General features: G+C 43.4%; 1 protein-coding gene across 1 annotated transcript in view; it reads right to left on the reverse strand.

Moving 5' to 3' along the window:
• Nucleotides 1–20,291, reverse strand: part of LOC124799128 — a 739,238-nt gene that overhangs the window by 282,102 nt on the left and 436,845 nt on the right. Inside the window, exon 6 of the mRNA XM_047262665.1 lies at nt 7,231–7,377. Within this exon, the coding sequence (XP_047118621.1) occupies nt 7,231–7,377 (147 nt within the window). The remainder of the gene's footprint in view (nt 1–7,230; nt 7,378–20,291) is intronic.

The following is a 20,291-nucleotide window of genomic DNA, read 5'->3' on the forward strand; positions in this document are numbered from 1 at the left end:
GGAGTGGCCGCGCGGGCTGCTCGGCAAGCAGGGGCTCGTCAGCAAACACGTCGTGCCGAACGTTAGCCGGAGCAAGAGGGGTAGCCCCAGCAGATTGTCCAGGCGGACCACGTGGCTGGGAATTCCATGTTGACGCTGTGTCAAGAAAGGTGCTTTGTGTCTATGTAGGAGATTTGAATGCCGGGAGTGACAAAGATGGCGGACTTTGTGAAAGCATAATGCCAGACATTTCACAGTTCATTTAGAAATTAATAATAGCCAGACGAATCATGATACCTTAAAAAGTAACATGTACATTACCACTATTTGCATGATGATTCTGATGGTGTAATCAGATTTTCAATATCTTTATTAGTTTAAAGTTTAGTATCTGACTGCAAATTACACGAGTAACACCCAACAACGAGTTTCCAAAATCTAAATTGTTCATCCGATTTTGTCGATCGACGTGCCTTTTGGAAGCTATTGGAGTAAACCTAAATTGGAATGAATTACAGGCATGTAACCTGAACAGTACACGAGTTATTGGAGGCCAAAGTGGCCGATTACTATTGATCACGTCAAGCCATAAGTACTCCACAGTTACACGAAAAAACGGTACCAGCATGGTTATCAATATATTTATTCGTCTATGTCTTTGTATGTATCCGATGTATACTATTCATGAAGACATTGGTCAAATATTTACTGTGTTTTAGAGGGCACAGAGACATTAGGGTAATGGCCTACTTTTGTTGCTATTCCTTTGATATATGTTTATTTAATTTGTTTATATATTTAATAATATGTGTTAGAGCGTGTTTGTGGACCAGTAGTAGGAATATTTAATTAAAATCAAGTTCTTTAAATGTAAATCCAGTAGTTCATATGTGTTTCAATATGTTTGTGAGTGTGCATTGGCTTGGAGACATGATGGGAGCGCTCTAGCCAATCACAGGGCTCGTTACTGAGGTAGGCGACTACCGAAGTCAATGGAGAGACGGTATAGAAGTGGGGAAGGAGCTACATGGAGAGGACACGTGGAGTGTAGGACGGGAAGGTGCTATGAGCGGTCGCAGGAAATACTTGTAGAGTGTTGGGCAGTTTGCGCGTGGTCGCGGGAGAAATAAATATTTCATAGTGCCGACTTGTGCACTGTGAGATATCCGTGGCTTCTGCAGTGAAGACATAGTATGCGTTTAGAAGCGAATATCACGCGAGCTATGTCGTAACTCATAACTAATTACGGGAAGTAGAAATCTATTGTTTCCCTGTTATTAAATTTATATTTTATTCAATTGCTGGACCATTGACACCAATAAGTGTTTTGCAGTAATAAATGGCATTCTTAAACGTACTTCTGACATCATACTCATCATTCAAAGGAGTTAAAATAATACCTGCAGGTTTTATTCAATTGCAATATTTCATTTATAAAATTTTATGTTCCATTCAAAATTCGGAATTGCCGAGTGACAATAACTTTCGATCATTCGATTCACGTGTATATTCATATCGTATACTGTAGATTCAGCAGTATTTGGATTTTAATGCGGCAGCTACGTATCCCAGCCACTGGACAACGAATCCAGCCAAAACTTTTAATATTTCACCTCTGAGTCTGAGGGTACTTAGTTGAGGGCCACCATCACATTTTTATTCGAAAGATCGCAAGCTCTAACTGCCATTGATAAGCGACTGGTAACCAAAGAAGAGACAGCTGCAGAAGCTGTTACCAAGGAGTCAAGGATAAGGAAAAGAATGAAGAGAAAGGGTATGGAGGGTAAGGAAACAGGAGGGCAACTGGAGTATGCAACTGGAATTTTCAAAAGGAGCGTAGTGGTTGTTGTTGTTGTGGTCTTCAGTCCAGAGACTGGTTTGAAGCAGCTCTCCATGCTATCCTATCCTGTGCAAGCTTCTTCATCTCCCAGTATCTACTGCAACCTACATCCTTCTGAATCTGCTTAGTGTATTCATCTCTTGCTCTCCCTCTACGATTTCTAGCCTCCAATCTGCCCTCCAATGCTAAATTTGTGATCCCTTGATACCTCAGAACATGTCCTACCAACCGGTCCCTTCTTCTTTGAAGTTGTGCCACAAACTCCTCTTCTCCCCAATTCTACTCAATACCTCCTCATTAGTTATGTGATCTACCCATCTAATCTTCAGCATTCTTCTGTAGCACCACATTTCGAAAGCTTCTATTCTCTTCTTGTCTAAACTATTTATCGTCCATGTTTCACTTCCATACATGGCTACACTCCATACAAATACTTTCAGAAACGACTTCCTGTCACTTAAATCTATACTCGATGTTAACAAATTTCTCTTCTTCAGAAATGCTTTCCTTGCCATTGCCAGTCTACATTTTATATCCTCTCTACATCGACCATCATCAGTTATTTTGCTCCCCAAATAGCAAAACTCCTTTACTACTTTAAGTGTCTCATTTGGTAATCTAATTCCTGCGGCATCACCCGAATTAATTCGACTACATTTCATTATCCTCGTTTTGCTTTTATTGATGTTCATCTTATATCCACCTTTCAAGGCACTGTCCTTTCCGTTCAGCTGCTCTTCCAGGTCCTTTGGTGTCTCTGACAGAATTACAACGTCATCGGCGAACCTCAAAGTTTTTATTTCTTCTCAATGGATTTTAATTCCTACTCCGAAATTTTCTTTTGTTTCCTTTACTGCTTGCTCAATATACAGACTGAATAACATCGGGGATAGGCTACAACCCTGTCTCACTCCCATCCCGACCACTGCTTCCCTTTCATGCACCTCGACTCATATAACTGCCATCTGGTTTCTGTACAAATTGTAAATACCCTTTCGCTCCCTGTATTTTACCCTTCAGAATTTGAAAGAGAGTATTCCAGTCAACATTGTCAAAAGCTTTCTCTAAGTCTAAAAATGCTAGAAACGTAGTTTTGCCTTTCCTTAATCTATTTTTTAAGATAAGTCGTAGGGTCAGTATTGCCTCACGTGCTCCAACATTTCTACGGAATCTAAATTAATCCTCCCCGACGTCGGCTTCCACCAGTTTCTCCATTCGTCTGTAAGGAATTCGTGGTAGTATTTTGCAGCAGAGGCTTATAAAACTGATAGTTCGGTAATTTTCACATCTGTAAACACCTGCTTCCTGTGGGATTGGAATTATTATATTCTTCTTGAAATCTGAGGGTATTTCGCCTGTCTCATACATCTTGCTCACCATATGGTAGAGTTTTGTTAGGTCTGCCTCTCCCAAGGCTGTCAGTAGTCCTAATGCAATGTTGTCTACTCCCGGGGCCTTGTTTCGACTTAGGTCTTTCAGTGCTCTGTCGGACTCCTCACGCAGTATCATATCTCCTGTTTCATCTTCATCTACATTCTCTTCCATTTCTATAATATTGTCCTCAAGAACATCGCCCTTGTATTAACCCTCTATGTACTCCTTCCATCTTTCTGCTTTCCCTTCTTTGTTTAGAACTGGGTTTCCATCTGAGCTCTTGATATTCATACAAGTGGTTCTCTTTTCTCCAAAGGTCTCTTTAATTTTCCTGTAGGCAGTATCTATCTTATCCCTAGTGATTTGTGCCTCTACATCCTTACATTTGTCCTCTAGCCATCCCTGATTAGCCATTTTGCACTTCATGTCGAGCTCATTTTTGAGACGTTTGTATTCCTTTTTGCCTGTTTCATTTACTGCATTTTTATATTATCTCCTTTCAAGAATTAAATTCAATATCTCTTCTGTTAACCAAGGAGTTCCATTAGCCCTCGTCTTTTTACCTACTTCATCCTCTGCTACCTTCACTATTTAATCTCTCAAAGCTACCCATTCTTCTTCTACTGTATTTCTTTCCCCCATTCTTGTCAATCTTTCCCTAATGCTCTCCCTGAAGCTCTCTACAAACTATAGTTCTTTCAGTTTATCCAGGACCCATCTCCTCAAATTCCCACCTTTTTGTAGTTTCTTCAATTTTAATCTGAAGTTCATAACCAATAGATTGTGGTCAGAGTCCACATCTGCCCCTTTAAATGTCTTACCTGGTCCCTGAATCTCTGTCTTACCATTATATAATCTATCTGATACCGTCTAGTATCTCCAGGTTTTTTTCCATGTTTACAACAGCGTAGTGGTAACTTAATACACTCCTGGAAATTGAAATAAGAACACCGTGAATTCATTGTCCCAGGAAGGGGAAACTTTATTGACACATTCCTGGGGTCAGATACATCACATGATCACACTGACAGAACCACAGGCACATAGACACAAGCAACAGAGCATGCACAATGTCGGCACTAGTACAGTGTATATCCACCTTTCACAGCAATGCAGGCTGCTATTCTCCCATGGAGACGATCGTAGAGATGCTGGATGTAGTCCTGTGGAACGGCTTGCCATGCCATTTCCACCTGGCGCCTCAGTTGGACCAGCGTTCGTGCTGGACGTGCAGACCGCGTGAGACGACGCTTCATCCAGTCCCAAACATGCTCAATGGGGGACAGATCCGGAGATCTTGCTGGCCAGGGTAGTTGACTTACACCTTCTAGAGCACGTTGGGTGGCACGGGATACATGCGGACGTGCATTGTCCTGTTGGAACAGCAAGTTCCCTTGCCGGTCTAGGAATGGTAGAACGATGGGTTCGATGACGGTTTGGATGTACCGTGCACTATTCAGTGTCCCCTAGACGATCACCAGTGGTGTACGGCCAGTGTAGGAGATTGCTCCCCACACCATGATGCCGGGTGTTGGCCCTGTGTGCCTTGGTCGTATGCAGTCCTGATTGTGGCGCTCACCTGCACGGCGCCAAACACGCATACGACCATCATTGGCACCAAGGCAGAAGCGACTCTCATCGCTGAAGACGACACGTCTCCATTCATCCCTCCATTCACGCCTGTCGCGACACTACTGGAGGCGGGCTGCACGATGTTGGGGCGTGAGCGGAAGACGGCCTAACGGTGTGCGGGACCGTAGCCCAGCTTCATGAAGACGGTTGCGAATGGTCCTCGCCGATACCCCAGGAGCAACAGTGTCCCTAATTTGCTGGGAAGTGGCGGTGCGGTCCCCTACGGCACTGCGTAGGATCCTACGGTCTTGGCGTGCATCCGTGCGTCGCTGCGGTCCGGTCCCAGGTCGACGGGCACGTGCACCTTCCGCCGACCACTGGCGACAACATCGATGTACTGTGGAGACCTCACGCCCCACGTGTTGAGCAATTCGGCGGTACGTCCACCCGGCCTCCCGCATGCCCACTATACGCCCTCGCTCAAAGTCCGTCAACTGCACATACGGTTCACGTCCACGCTGTCGCGGCATGCTACCAGTGTTAAAGACTGCGATGGAGCTCCGTATGCCACGGCAAACTGGCTGACACTGACGGCGGCGGTGCACAAATGCTGCGCAGCTAGCGCCATTCGACGGCCAACATCGCGGTTCCTGGTGTGTCGCTGTGCCGTGCGTGTGATCATTGCTTGTACAGCCCTCTCGCAGTGTCCGGAGCAAGTATGGTGGGTCTGACACACCGGTGTCAATGTGTTCTTTTTTCCATTTCCAGGAGTATAAATCTGTAAATCTTCTTTTGCGATTTTCCGAAAACTTGAATTTTCATCATTCAGGTATACTTTTTTTTTAAATGACTGAAGTTAAACTCACAAAAATTGGTACAGATATTTAGAATGACCTCCTCTGCCTCCGTTGACTACTATTTCCCGAAAAATGTGTGATGATGATGTCAGTGATATTTGAGCTAGATCTTTAAATATTTTTGTTGTATTAAAATAAATTTGTTGTCTCCTTCACAGATCAGGATCAGGGAATGAAACTGGAGGCTTGAAACACTTATGTGAATTTTGTCTGTTCTCTAACTCTTTTTACAAGCTGTGCAGTCAGTGGTTCCAAAGGAAATGGTACCGCAGTGAAATAGTGTTCCTTTTTTACACTATTATAAATGTTTTTGTCAGTACCAAAATATAATAAATATCTCAATGATTTTTTGGGAAATACTTTGAGTAATGACCCTAATTGCGTTTACGAATTTTGAGCTATCTCTCATTTATGGATCAGTTGCACTATGAAGGTGAAGATAATGCTAAAAATGCAGCCAGTTCAGAGGTGTGTCCACTTACGAGCTGTGAGCCCTTGTTCGATAGAGATGTGTTTCACTCTAGCAAAAATGAATAGGTGTTCATAGCTCCTAAGGTATGCCTTTTAAAGCCCATGTTTACTAGACATTTTTTCTTGTCTAGGCCTATACTACCACGTCTGAAAGTAGCATACCTCACGTTCTTAGTAACAACCGTGGAAATGGAAATGAGCGTTTGGTGGCATTTTCCGGGACAGGTCTGGGGCAAGTCGGGCCGCCTTGGTGCAGGTCTTATTACATTCGACGCCACATTGGACGGCCTGCGCACCGGATGGCTATGAAATGATGATGAAGACATCACAACAACCAGTGCCTGAGCGGAGAAAATTCCCGACCCAGCCGGAAATCGAATCAGGGCCCGTAGGACGGCAGTCCGTGACGCTGACCACTCAACTATTGGGGGGTGGAGTAACAACAGTACCAGTACATATATTCCCTATCGGATGTATCAGAAAGAGTTTCGCTTACAGCTTCCATCTCGTTTGCTTCCGAACCAGGGACCCTTAACTCAAATTGATACATTTATCTGTCTCCTTGATCCTTGAAGACTGTAACTTCACCAAGAAATCACTCTGTATGTAGAAACATTTACAGCCGCAGGCACCTATAACGTTGACGTCCTGTAGCGTCGCCGGATGACGTTTCCGGACATGGGTTCCTATGTAAAACTTACGTAATAAGTCCTCTCGGCAGCGTCTAGAAATCTGCAAAATGAATTGTGAAACACCATTTATATACATACTGTACAACTCTGATCAAGCTTGTTGAAGGTGGCCATTGTGTGAGGAGGCAGAAAACCCTTTCCGATTAGAAGGCTGAACGACACTTCGACGTCTTCCAGCTGGCAGTACGCTAGTACTCTTTCCATCTTACCTTTATTTTTGGTTTCTCAATACTTAATACAATAGCCAGTGGAATACTGAAGAAAGTGATTGTCTACAAAGTCCACAAAGATTAAAATGCAAATTCGATATTGCTATGGCAAGTGGGGGACGCCAGCGATTACAGGAGCGTGGTGCCCGTAGCTGAGCTTCTCCCTCTCTCTCTCTCTCTCTCTCTGACACGCACACACACACACACACACACACAGAAAGAGCCTAGGTACTCACTCTGCCAGGAGCCCAGTGGGATGGGCGCGCCATCCAGTTTGCGCCACTCGACGTGCGGCCGGGGGTTCCCGGCGGCGCCGCAGCTGATGCGCACGTTGTCGCCCTCGTGCACCGCGGTTGGGTCCTTCCTCTCCATCGATCCTGAACCTATACCACGAGAAAACATTTCAATCTTTGTTACGTGCCACCTTTAGACCGGGAGACGCCAGATGCTACATTATGAATTATCTCGAGATACACGATCTATGCCACAAAGTTAGTGCGGATTCAGAAAATGTCACTCGTGTGGAACACAATTACTTCTTTATTCTCACCTACATCCACATTTACATGTATACTCTGTAAAACACATTTAAGTGCCCGGCAGAGGGTTCATCGAACCACCTTCACATATCTCTATTTTTCCAGTCTCGTACAACGGCCGGCCGGAGTGGCCGTGCGGTTCTAGGCGCTACAGTCTGGAGCCGAGCGACCGCTACGGTCGCAGGTTCGAATCCTGCCTCGGGCATGAATGTGTGTGATGTCCTTAGGTTAGTTAGGTTTAATTAGTTCTAAGTTCTAGGCGACTCAGAAGTTAAGTCGCATAGTGCTCAGAGCCATTTCGTACAACGCCCGGGAGAAACGAACACCTACATCTTCCCATGCGAGCTCAGATTTCCCTTATTTTACTATGGTGACCGTTTCTTCCTATGTAGGTCGGACACAACAAAATAATTTTGTACTTGGAGGAGAAAGTTGGTGATCCAGATTTTGTGAGAAGATTCCGCCGGAAAGAAAAATAACTTTGTTTTAATCATATCCACCGCTAATCCTGTATCATTTCAGTGACACTCTCGCCCCTATTTCCCCGTAATACAAAACGTGCTGTCCATCTTTGAACTTTTTCGATGTACTCCGTCAGTCCTATCTGGAAAGGATCCCACGCCGCGCAGCAGTATTCTAAAAGAGGACGGACAAGCGTAGTGTAGGCAGGATCTTTGGTAGATCTGCACCATTTTCTAAGTATCCTGGCAGTGAAACGCAGTCTTTGGTTAGCTATCCCCACAACAAATCTATGTGTTCCTTCGAATTTAAGTTGTCCGTAATTGTAATTCCTAGGTATTTAGTTGAATTTATGGTCTTCAGATTTCACTGATTTATCGTGTCACGGAAGTGTAACGGATTCCTTTGAGCACTCATGTGGATGACCTCACACTTTTAGATACTTAGGGTCAATTGCCAACTTTCGCGCTATACATATATCTCTTCTAAATCGTTTCACAATTTGTTTTGATCTTCTTATGACTTTGCTAGTCGATGGACGGCAGCGTCATCTGCAAAAAACCTAAGACGGCTGCTCAGATTGTCTCCCAAATACTTTATATAGATCAGAAACAGCGAATGGCCTGTAACACTACCTTGGGGAACGCCAGAAATCACTACTGTTTTACTCAATGGCTTTCCATCTTTTACTACGAACTGTTACCTTTCTGACAGGAAACACGAATCCAGTCTCATGAAGTAATGCTATCGAAAAAATGATCTCAAATCGACTCCATGTTTCTAGATATTCAGAAGCCTTTTGATTCTGTTTCTGACAAGCGACTTCTAATCAAATTACATCCCTATGGGGTATTGTCTCAAAAAGGAATGGTCTAATCCGACATGTCGGAACCTACCCTGAAATTTTTCGTACAGGAAGAATACATCAAAAGAAATGCACAGCAAGTATTTAAAAAAGATGTTAAGAGTTACTCATTCTAGCTGCACGAAGAACTGCTTATTACAGCCGTTTTATCGCCCTTTTTGCCTACTGCGTGATTGTCGAATAAGCAGACGAAGTCGCAAGTGTACGCATGCGAATTTTCAGTACTTAAACTACACAAAAAATGTCTCAAGTCATTAAGTTTTTAATAACTAGAACTGCATATCGACAGGTAAACTGTTGCAGACGTAATAGTTAACACGTGTGACTGCCAAACTAAAGAAAGTCAAGGAAGTAAATGTCGTTACATTACAGACGATTCCAACAATTTATTGACATTAAATATTTTATAACAATTCTTGTTCTTGTGATCATTTTTGAATAATTTAGATTTTTCTAACAATGAAACAGTTCCTTGTTTATTCCCTGCAATCGCCACAAAAGTGTGAAATGTCTATTAGTTGACAAAAACGTTTTCCTTACACCAGGCACACATGATAAAAGATAAATTAATGCTTGCAGGCACTTCAGAGTAATTATTTGTTTTATTTAGACAGAGCTGGAGTGGGGTAAGAAATGGTCGTGGTCACTGTTCTGAATATTGTGGTGCGTAGCAAGCATGCTTAAACAAATTCGTAAAATGTGGTGATGCAAACAGAGAAAGCAGAAATGACTGAAACTTAACAATACTGTTCCGTTGATAAATTTGAAATGAAAAAGAGCTACCGGAGATTACACTGCCTGCCAATTTTCTGAAAAATACTATAAACTATTGAAATTTTTTTAATCGAAAGCTGAATCACTATCAGTTCCAGATGAAATGCGAATTATATTAACAAGTCTTCTCTTCCTCTTAAAGCCAGAGACGGCGTTATGTCCAGACCCCGAGTGCAACAAAAGCAATGAATTATTTTCTGAAAATAGTAAAAGGACGTTCCTGATGCAACAGCGAAAATAATTCTGTCCCATTTTTCAAAATTTTGCGATGTCGATTACAACATTTTTGTACGTAAACAGACGGTTTTTATAATTTTTGATCCTATTTTGCCTTGATGTTCCTGAAGACGGTCATAAACCTGAGGAAACTGTGATCCATTGATACTTATTACTGGCATTGTTGTATTCGGTTTGCGCGAAACCTAACTGTTTGGCTTTATACGCAGCACTTAAGGTATAACAAGCAGTTTCGTCTTCACGTCAGCTTCGAATTCCTCTGTAATATTACCTATTGATGACATCCTCTCTACACGTTTAAGTGAGACAAACTTTTTCGGCTTCCTTTTCGTAAAATTTCTTGAATCTCTGTAGAAGAAGCCTGTCGAAGAAGCCTGGAAATCAGAAATATTTATCTCACATGCAATTCAGAGCGCCCGATCTATGTCTCCCTTGGTAACGGTGCAGTTACTCTCGCGAGGAGTTCTAAGTCTTTCGAATAGTTTTCTTTAACACTTTTGAAAGTTCCATTTTAATTTCGTACTTCGTGTAAATCTCTTTTTCCATCCATACAATTGGTGATAAGATTTTGCGATATGGAACTGGCTTTGCTTCCTGCTTATGTATAAGTGTTTTGTCCTCCTTTGTTTAACCAAACGTTTGTAACCCTTTCTTTCTCATTGAAATCTATCTGCGTACATGTTTTCTTTTGGTTTAGAAAGTAATCTATTTTTGTTCTGAACTTCAGTTAGCACAATAGCCATCGTTCGAACCACAATCCACGTAATGTACCGAGCTATTTCCTGTTTTCTCTAATGTTTCCATAGTTTCTAACGAAGTGTCAACATGATTGGAACGAATGTAGAAGAAATTAAGTAATAAGTAGCACATACGTAGGAGAAGTGGTTGCTCTCGTTTGCATAACACATTATTCATATTTCTTTTTTGCAGGGTTGAAAACATTAAATGGATTCCACATTACTGTGAAATTCTGGGAAATGCACAAAGACAGATCCTATTAGCAAGCATTACGAAGAAAATTAGTTGAGTTTTATCTCCATTTTAACACTTAGCCAGACTGCAAAAAGAACTGCTAAATAATATGGATATTAAACGAGTTGAATATTCGAGCCAAAATTAACTGTGTACAGCTGTGTTACAGAAACTATCAACGGACACTGAAATTCGCTTTACAAATTACGATTGTGTTGCGCCGTGTTATCTGTTTATCGATGTGCCTTTAATCAAGGACGTGTGCCCACGGTGTTGCGCATACGCCGTCTGCTGCATCTACGGCCGGTGTATACCGTACACTTCTCCAGCTGCCTGACGAGCTACGAATAAGGCAAAATTCAACATTAAAAAATACTTGCAGCATGTTCTATCATCTAAACTTTTGACATTGTGCTTCTTTCGGTGTATTATTCCTATTAAAAAAATAATCAGGCCACGTTTTGAGGTCACAGTTGGTAGTAACTGACGAAAACGGTCGAGTAAAATAGAACTAATATGTGGCGTTCCCCAAGGAAATCCAAGGAAATGTTGAAGGACCTATGCTGTACCTAATCTATATGTGGACGACATTGTAAAAAGCATCTCTGGCGTAGAGAAACAACTGAAAGATTTGAAATCAAATAAACTTTCTTGAGACTGAGAAGCTTATGTACACGAATCAGCATGGTTTTAGAACCATCGCTCGGGCGAACCTCAGCTTGCCCTTTCCTGACATGATATTACTGTGAACTATGGATGAAGGGCAGGCTCCATATTTCTAGATTTCCGGAAAGCATTTCACACAATGAACCACTGTAGATTGTTAACGAAGGTACGAACATATGGAATAAATTCACAGACATATGAGTGGTTCGAAGACTTCTTAAGTGATAGAACCCAGCATGTTATCCTCGACGGCGAGTGTTCATCAGAGACCAGGGTATCGTCAATAGTGCCTTCGGAAAGTGTAATAGGACCGCTGTTGTTTTCTACACTCCTGGAAATGGAAAAAAGAACACATTGACACCGGTGTGTCAGACCCACCATACTTGCTCCGGACACTGCGAGAGGGCTGTACAAGCAATGATCACACGCACGGCACAGCGGACACACCAGGAACCGCGGTGTTGGCCGTCGAATGGCGCTAGCTGCGCAGCATTTGTGCACCGCCGCCGTCAGTGTCAGCCAGTTTGCCGTGGCATACGGAGCTCCATCGCAGTCTTTAACACTGGTAGCATGCCGCGACAGCGTGGACGTGAACCGTATGTGCAGTTGACGGACTTTGAGCGAGGGCGTATAGTGGGCATGCGGGAGGCCGGGTGGACGTACTGCCGAATTGCTCAACACGTGGGGCGTGAGGTCTCCACAGTACATCGATGTTGTCGCCAGTGGTCGGCGGAAGGTGCACGTGTCCGTCGACCTGGGACCGGACCGCAGCGACGCACGGATGCACGCCAAGACCGTAGGATCCTACGCAGTGCCGTAGGGGACCGCACCGCCACTTCCCAGCAAATTAGGGACACTGTTGCTCCTGGGGTATCGGCGAGGACCATTCGCAACCGTCTCCATGAAGCTGGGCTACGGTCCCGCACACCGTTAGGCCGTCTTCCGCTCACGCCCCAACATCGCGCAGCCCGCCTCCAGTGGTGTCGCGACAGGCGTGAATGGAGGGACGAATGGAGACGTGTCGTCTTCAGCGATGAGAGTCGCTTCTGCCTTGGTGCCAATGATGGTCGTATGCGTCTTTGGCGCCGTGCAGGTGAGCGCCACAATCAGGACTGCATACGACCGAGGCACACAGGGCCAACACCCGGCATCATGGTGTGGGGAGCGATCTCCTACACTGGCCGTACACCACTGGTGATCGTCGAGGGGACACTGAATAGTGCACGGTACATCCAAACCGTCATCGAACCCATCGTTCTACCATTCCTAGACCGGCAAGGGAACTTGCTGTTCCAACAGGACATTGCACGTCCGCATGTATCCCGTGCCACCCAACGTGCTCTAGAAGGTGTAATTCAACTACCCTGGCCAGCAAGATCTCCGGATCTGTCCTCCATTGAGCATGTTTGGGACTGGATGAAGCGTCGTCTCACGCGGTCTGCACGTCCAGCACGAACGCTGGTCCAACTGAGGCGCCAGGTGGAAATGGCATGGCAAGCCGTTCCACAGGACTACATCCAGCATCTCTACGATCGTCTCCATGGGAGAATAGCAGCCTGCATTGCTGCGAAAGGTGGATATACACTGTACTAGTGCCGACATTGTGCATGCTCTGTTGCCTGTGTCTATGTGCCTGTGGTTCTATCAGTGTGATCATGTGATGTATCTGACCCCAGGAATGTGTCAATAAAGTTTCCCCTTCCTGGGACAATGAATTCACGGTGTTCTTATTTCAATTTCCAGGAGTGTATATAGGCCTACATAAGTGATTTGGCGGACAGGGTTGGCAGTAATCTGCAATTGCTTCCTGATGACGCCGTGTTGTACGCTAAGGTGTCGATGTTGGGTGACTGTGGGAAGATACAAGATGACTTAGACAAAATTTCCAGTTGGTGTGATGAATGGCAGCTAGCCCTAAATATGAGAGAATGTAAGTTAATGCGAATGAGTTGGAAGAACGAACTTGCAACGTTTTGATACAGTATTACTAGTGTCCTGCTTGAAACAGTCAAGTCGTTTAAATATGTGGGCGTAACGCTGCAAAGCGATACGAGATAGAACGAGTATGTGAGAACCGTGGTGGGGAAGGCGAATAATCGACTTCGCTTGATTGGGAGGATTTTAGGAAAAAATGGTTCACCTGTGAAGGAGACCGCACATAGGATGCTGGTGGGACCTATTCTTGGGCACTGCTCGGCGTGTTTGCGATCGGTGCTAGGTCGGATTGAAGGAAGACATCGAAGCAATTCAGAGGCGGGCTGCTAGATTTGTTATCAGTAGGTTTGATCAACACGTGTTACTGAGATGCTTCGGGGTCTCAAACGGGAACCCCTGGAGGGAAGCCGACGTTGTTTCCTAGAAGCACGATAAAATTTAGAGAACTGGTATTTGATGCTGACTACCGAACGGTTCTACTGCCACCAACATGCATTACGCGTAAGGACCACGAAGATACAAGAAATTAGGACTCATACGGAGGCATATAGGCAGTTGTTTTTCCCTTGCTCTATTTACCAGTGGAACAGGACAGGAAATGTCTGATAGTAGTACAGTGTACCCTCCGCCAGGAATCGTACGGTGGCTTGCGGAGTATCTGTATACAAGCAGATGTAGATGTAGCAAGTGACTATGACCGCACGAGTGGATGTTACAGACTTTGAAAGCGGAATGGTAGTTCGGGCTAGAAGCATGGAACATGCCATTTCGGAAATAGTTAGGGAGTTAATTATTCCGAGATCCACAATGTCAAGAGTTCGCCGAGAATACCAAATTTCAGGCATTACCTGTCATCACAGACAAAGTTAACAGACAAACCACAGAGCGAGAACTAATCGCAGAAATCAGTGTGGGACGTACGACGAGCGTATACACGAGGACTTTGCGGCGAAATTTTGAGTTAATGGGGGATGGCAGTAGACGAATGACTCGTGACCATGTTAACTGGTTCGTGAATAACTGGAAAACCGTTACCTAATCAGATGAATCCCAATTTCAGTTGGTAAGAGATTATGATAGGGTTCGAGAGTCGTGCAGACACATAACCCATGGACCCAGATTAACAAGGCACTGTGCAAACTGGTGGTGAGTCCATAATGGTGTAGGCTGTGTCTACATGGAGTGGACTGCGTCCTGGTTATGTTCGGCTACTTGGAGACCATTCCATGGACTTCATTTTCCCAAACAACGATGAAATTTTTATGGACGACTGTGCGTCGTGTCACTGGGACACAAGTGTTTGCGACTGGTTTGAAGAACATTCTGAAAAGTTCGAGCGAATGATATGGCCACCCAGATCGCCCAACAAGAATCCCATCGAAAATGTGTGGGACATAATCAAGAAGTCAATTCATGCACAAATCCTGCTTCGGCAACACTTTCCCAATTATGGACGGCTGTAGAACCAGCACTGCTCATTATTTCTTCAGGGCATTTCAGACGACTTGTTGAGTCCCTGCCAGGTCGAGCTGCTGAACGGTGCTGGGCAGGGGGTGGTCGGACGCGATATTAGGTGGTATCCTAGACTTTTGTCACCTCGGTGTATGATTATGTGACTATCCCTCGTATCCTTTCTGCCCACAAATAAGTCGACCCAAGAATAAGTAAAAAGTGCTTATCGTTTAGAAGGGTTCTCCCCTTAATCTCTTTCGCGTACACTTGAGTACTAGAGTCCCGAATATGTTATTCACGCAATTCCGCTGTGTTAATGCTAGTCCGGAACGTACTTTTCACGTTGTTTCGTACTGTCTGTTTCGGCTGTGTGCCGTCAGTCTCTCTTCTTGCCTTGGCTTCCCTGCGACCCTTTTAGCGCGGTAGGGGGCCCTGTCTTCCTTCCGTCAGTGGCGTGGAGATTAATTGCACCCAGTAACAGGCTGCCCGGTGTGACTGATTAGACTTTTATTCAAATCGGCCTCCAGCCTGGCGCTGCTCGTCTCCGCAGAGACAGCCCTGCCGGCCCCTCCGTTGTTTCGGTGTTTACTGCAGCGTGTGTCGCATTTCCATATCTGCTCAGGTCGGCGATCAATTGTGGGAAGGCTGGATGGAACACGAGAAAGACAAATGGGAGGCGCAGATTCGTTATCTGGCAAGTAGCGTTACGCTCTTCCGCGTTCTCTACGCTGTAAGCTTAACTACCGTGTTATTGGGAACAACTAATCACACACTTATAATCGACCAAACCTAAGATGCTGGTAGCCGATAATAGCCATTTTGCAAAGACTGAAGAAACTGAGAAGTACATCTAGAAGTAATGCCAAACACTGCAGATGTAAAATGAAGCCTGTCGACACCAACCACTGCTAGGAAGAGGGGAAGGTGCAGACTATGTAAAGAAACACCAATACCCCAAGTGATGCTTTGTAAATAAAAGCGAAACGCGTCTGGTGTAATTTTTTTCAATTACTTTGCAGTCAGCTCAAGACAGATAATGTGTAATAACATCTAGAAATTTTGAGTAAAAACCGGAAATTCACAGCATGCAATTTGCTGAACGAAGAGAGTTTAAGGCAATGGAATCGTATCCGAAAAGTAACTATTAGATTAGAGTCCAGCATATCTAATTCACGTCTTCTGTATTTTACTTTTTCTTTTTCAGTTAAACGACGTTACAGTCACTAACATGTAAACCTGTAATGAATTCGACATTCGTTGAAATTTTTGGTGAAAACCTTCAACTGTCTTTCATTTTGCACAGTGCTAGCAGTTTTGGTCATAGGACAGTTTCAAACTTAGCAGTCACAAATGACAGGAATTTAACTTTTATCCCTACTAAGCCTAAACTTGAAAATGGTCTAGGAGCGAAACTAGTAGCACTGTGAAAAACAAAAGACTCCTGAAAAAATTCACCATGAAACGATTATGTAGCAGTTGATTTTCCCGACCTATATGCGTACATGAATTAGAATTTTTTGCAAGATTAGTCCACACTAATCGCGTCAGATGCAGGTAGAGGTAGACTACAAATCAATTCCAAGCAAGTTGTGAAATTTGCCTGCGTATGGCGTAGAGTGTATATTGATGTAATGTGAAATGCTGAACTATTATCCTGTCACACTGGCGCATCGAAATTCGTATTATTTATTTATCTTGCCAGAAGCAAACATAAAATCGTAGACAGCTCCAGTCCAGCATTTGGAAACCCCACGAGCGCTGATAGTGGATTTTATTAATCCTTCCGTGTTGTATTACACTGCGATTAAGTGATACTGGAAGAAGTGAACTAAATTCTACTCAGCGCCACATTCTCCAAACACGGATTCCTCATTAGAACTCCATTTCTGGAATTAGACTACCTCATCTGTTATCATAAGAGATATGTCTGACTTACTTCCGTTTAGTTCATCCTAAATATCTACATTTGCCAATGAGGAAAGGAATCATGTTTTGGGCAAACACATCCCATGTAGGCATTTACAATCATATCAATTCTCACAAAACAGAAGCCTGAAACAAGTACTGCCCCTAATTTTTTAAGTAAACGTATCAGCCAAATGAGAGTTGCTTTGAACAGCACGGTACGTTATTGTGTGTACTAATGCCTACTTCTGATCTTTGAATTCACCTACTATGGCAGACGTTCCTCCGAAATAGGGCGTAACACGCCATTTTCCACATTTAAGAAATGTTGTTAGTAGTGAAAGAAGATATAAGTAAAAAAAGACCCAGGAACTGCCGGGGATAGAACCCAGGCCTTAGGAGTTGTAGTCTGTCACTTAAACCTAGAATATCTTTAAAATGTTTCTGATTGTAACAAGTGTTCCGCAACACATATACATCTTAATGACGTCTGTCGTTTTCAGTATTTCTTATTTTTTTAAAAAAATAGTATTTGGTAACAGGTTTGAAAAGAGCTTCTACCAAGATTGCATAAGTTTACCAACAGTACTTAAGGGAGTCAAGTACATACACAGATATATCTGCAAGAGGAACATCAAATGTCTTGTGAGTGACATACTGCAGTTTCAGAATGAAATAATAAGCTTTCTGTTCGTCAGTGTTCTCTATTCTATTAACGAATACCATTACGAGCATTCTTGAAGCTAATATTTTGATTATAAATCGTACTGGCGTTGCAACATAATAATGTAGGATGTTTCAAAACAATTTATCTGATCTCTTAAGACTATACCTCTAACATAAATTGTGACAGAAACTGGAGGTACGTTTTAACTCACACACAGGACTACAAAGTTTACATTTTCAAAAGAACTACCAGTTTTCTTTGGGGGTAGGGGGAAGGGGGGGGGGGGTGAGGTGAATCAGTGAATCTTACTGATATGCCTTTACATTTTTTTCAGTCCTACTCCTGAAATGTGCTTTAATTTCTATCATTCGTTCTTTTATGTGTAGATTAATCAGTAGGGGAGACAGGCTGGATCCGCCTTCAATCCTAGCACTTAATTCTTGGTCTTACATTATTATTGTTGTCTCTGGTTTTTGTGCATACAGTGTATTACGCATCTTTCCCTTGACCGTACCATAAGTTTTGTAGGTGCACAGTTTCGATGGAGGCGTAATGTGTGCGTGTGTATTTTTTTTTAAATCTGGCTTCCATAATGAATAGCAAAGTTAGAATTACCTCTCTGGTGTCTTTACCTTTCATACAGTCAACGACGTAGCCAGGAATTTTTCAGTTCGTTCAAAAACGTTCAAATGTGTGTGAAATATTTTGAGACTTAACTGCTAATGTCATCACTCCCTACTACTTAACCTAAATTATCCTAATGACAAACACACACACCCATGCCCGAGGGAGGACTCGAACCTCCGCCGGGACAAGCCACACAATCCATGCCTGCAGCGCTTTAGACCGCACGGTTGTCAGTTTGTCAAAAGGTTCCGGAGAGAGGGGTCACATTTGTTAAAGAGGACATTAAAAAGACTTATGTTTTTCACTTATTCCACAAATTTCCGTAAAGAACAATTAACCGTTTTCTCGACAATAATCTCGTAGTTTTCAGCAAACGGAGACATAATCTCGTTACCTACGTGTGCTTTATTTTGGGAAACCACTAAGAAGCAGTCATTCTACTATCTTCCCTCACCCTCAAAGGTCATTTCACACACTCCTTCTTTCATTCTGGGTTCGAGTTGAGGAAGTGATCAGGAATGGACGAGACCTAATTTTTTGGGATACCGTGAATATTACTGACAGGAATTTTGGAATAAACAGATCTCTGAAATTTTCTATCAGATCAAAACTATATACCGGACCGAGACTCGAACTCAGGACCTTCGCCTTTCACGGGCAGGTGCTCTACCGACCGTTATTTTTTAATCTCATTTTGTTCTATATTGTTCGTTGACTTTGTTCGTGGCGGGCGTCCAATGACACTCGTTCAGGTTGTTCGTTGATCCGTTCACTCAGTTTTTTTATTACGGAGGTTAGCTAAACCCTCTGACCGAACACGCTGAGATGTCGTGCCGGGATCCGACCAAGCTACGCTAGCACGATTCACAACCTGTCATCAAAGCTTCAATTCTGCCAAAAACTCGCCTCCTACCTTCCACACTCATAGAAGAGCTTCTGTGAAGTGTCAGTGGGTCTAAGCCACGCCCTGCTAAAATTATAACAAATAACACGATATAATTGCACCCGTGGTCTAGGGGTAGCGTCGTTGATTCATAGTTCCGGCAGGGCACTTCAGCGTTTTCGGTCTGAGAGCTGGCTGCTTTCTGTAATAAAAGACTGGTAGAGCACTTGCCCTTGGAAGGCAAAGGTCCTGAGTTCGAGCCTCCATCAGGAGCACAGTCTTAATCTGCCAGTAAGTTTCATATCAGCGGACACTCCGCTTCGGAGTGAAAAATCTCACTCTGGAAAAAAATCTCTGTTCGACAGAGAAACTAGAACAATTTTTCTACCTTAAGCTTTCCTCGTTTAAGTATGCATATCTGACTTCTTGCAGTGTAAGGAAGATCATTTTCTGCATTAAAGAATGTCCCGTCAGACAAATGCACGAGCCTAAATGACGAGAATTTTGGATTATTATTTCTTTTTCGTGTGGCTTTTAGTGCCAGGGGTTTCCGAAGACATGCTCGGCTCGCCTTCGACGCAGCTCTTTCCATTTAAGCTAATGGGCTGCATCTTTAAAGGAACTGAAATCTGCCACGAAAGGAAGATATTCGGAAGGAATTGGTTGTGGCCTACAGTAAGGGACCAACCCCGACATTTGCCTATATTAAAAATCGGAAATCACAGAAAACCATTTTCGAAGTTGCCGGCGCATGGATTCAAAGCACCTCATCTGCCGAATACAGGCATTGCTACCTCAGCAAACATACGATTCAAGGAATGTGCTGGCATCACATACAACTTCCACACTCCAAAAAGCCTCTCCTCATTCTTCTGTATTGGAGCTGGTTTTCGTAACTGCGTACCCCCAGAATGTGTAGATTGGGCGCTATTTTGCCATTTGGGCTACTAATGATAGAAAACTCAGCAGATTTTCAAAAGAAACGCAAAAATAGCCGTTGGAACGATGTTATTTATGGTAAACATCTTTTTGTGCCGACACAGACAAATCCAAGTATACTATTATGCACTGATTTTAATTTAATGTTATTTGTAATGACATTCACCGGTATACAGCCTTGTGAAATACTGAAATATTGCAACACCAAAGTCCTGCCAGCCTCCGAATAACGACTGTAATCCTAAAATTACCCTTCTATAGATAGGTAATTATCTGTTATAGGTGTACATATGTTTAACCTACCATACTGCTAGCGGAGGAACCAGAATAGGTTTTCCTCTTATTTCTTATTACACAATTATTCATAATTACACTAA

Source organism: Schistocerca piceifrons, chromosome 5 (assembly GCF_021461385.2).
Source record: "Schistocerca piceifrons isolate TAMUIC-IGC-003096 chromosome 5, iqSchPice1.1, whole genome shotgun sequence".
Classification (NCBI taxonomy): Eukaryota; Metazoa; Arthropoda; class Insecta; order Orthoptera; family Acrididae; genus Schistocerca; species Schistocerca piceifrons.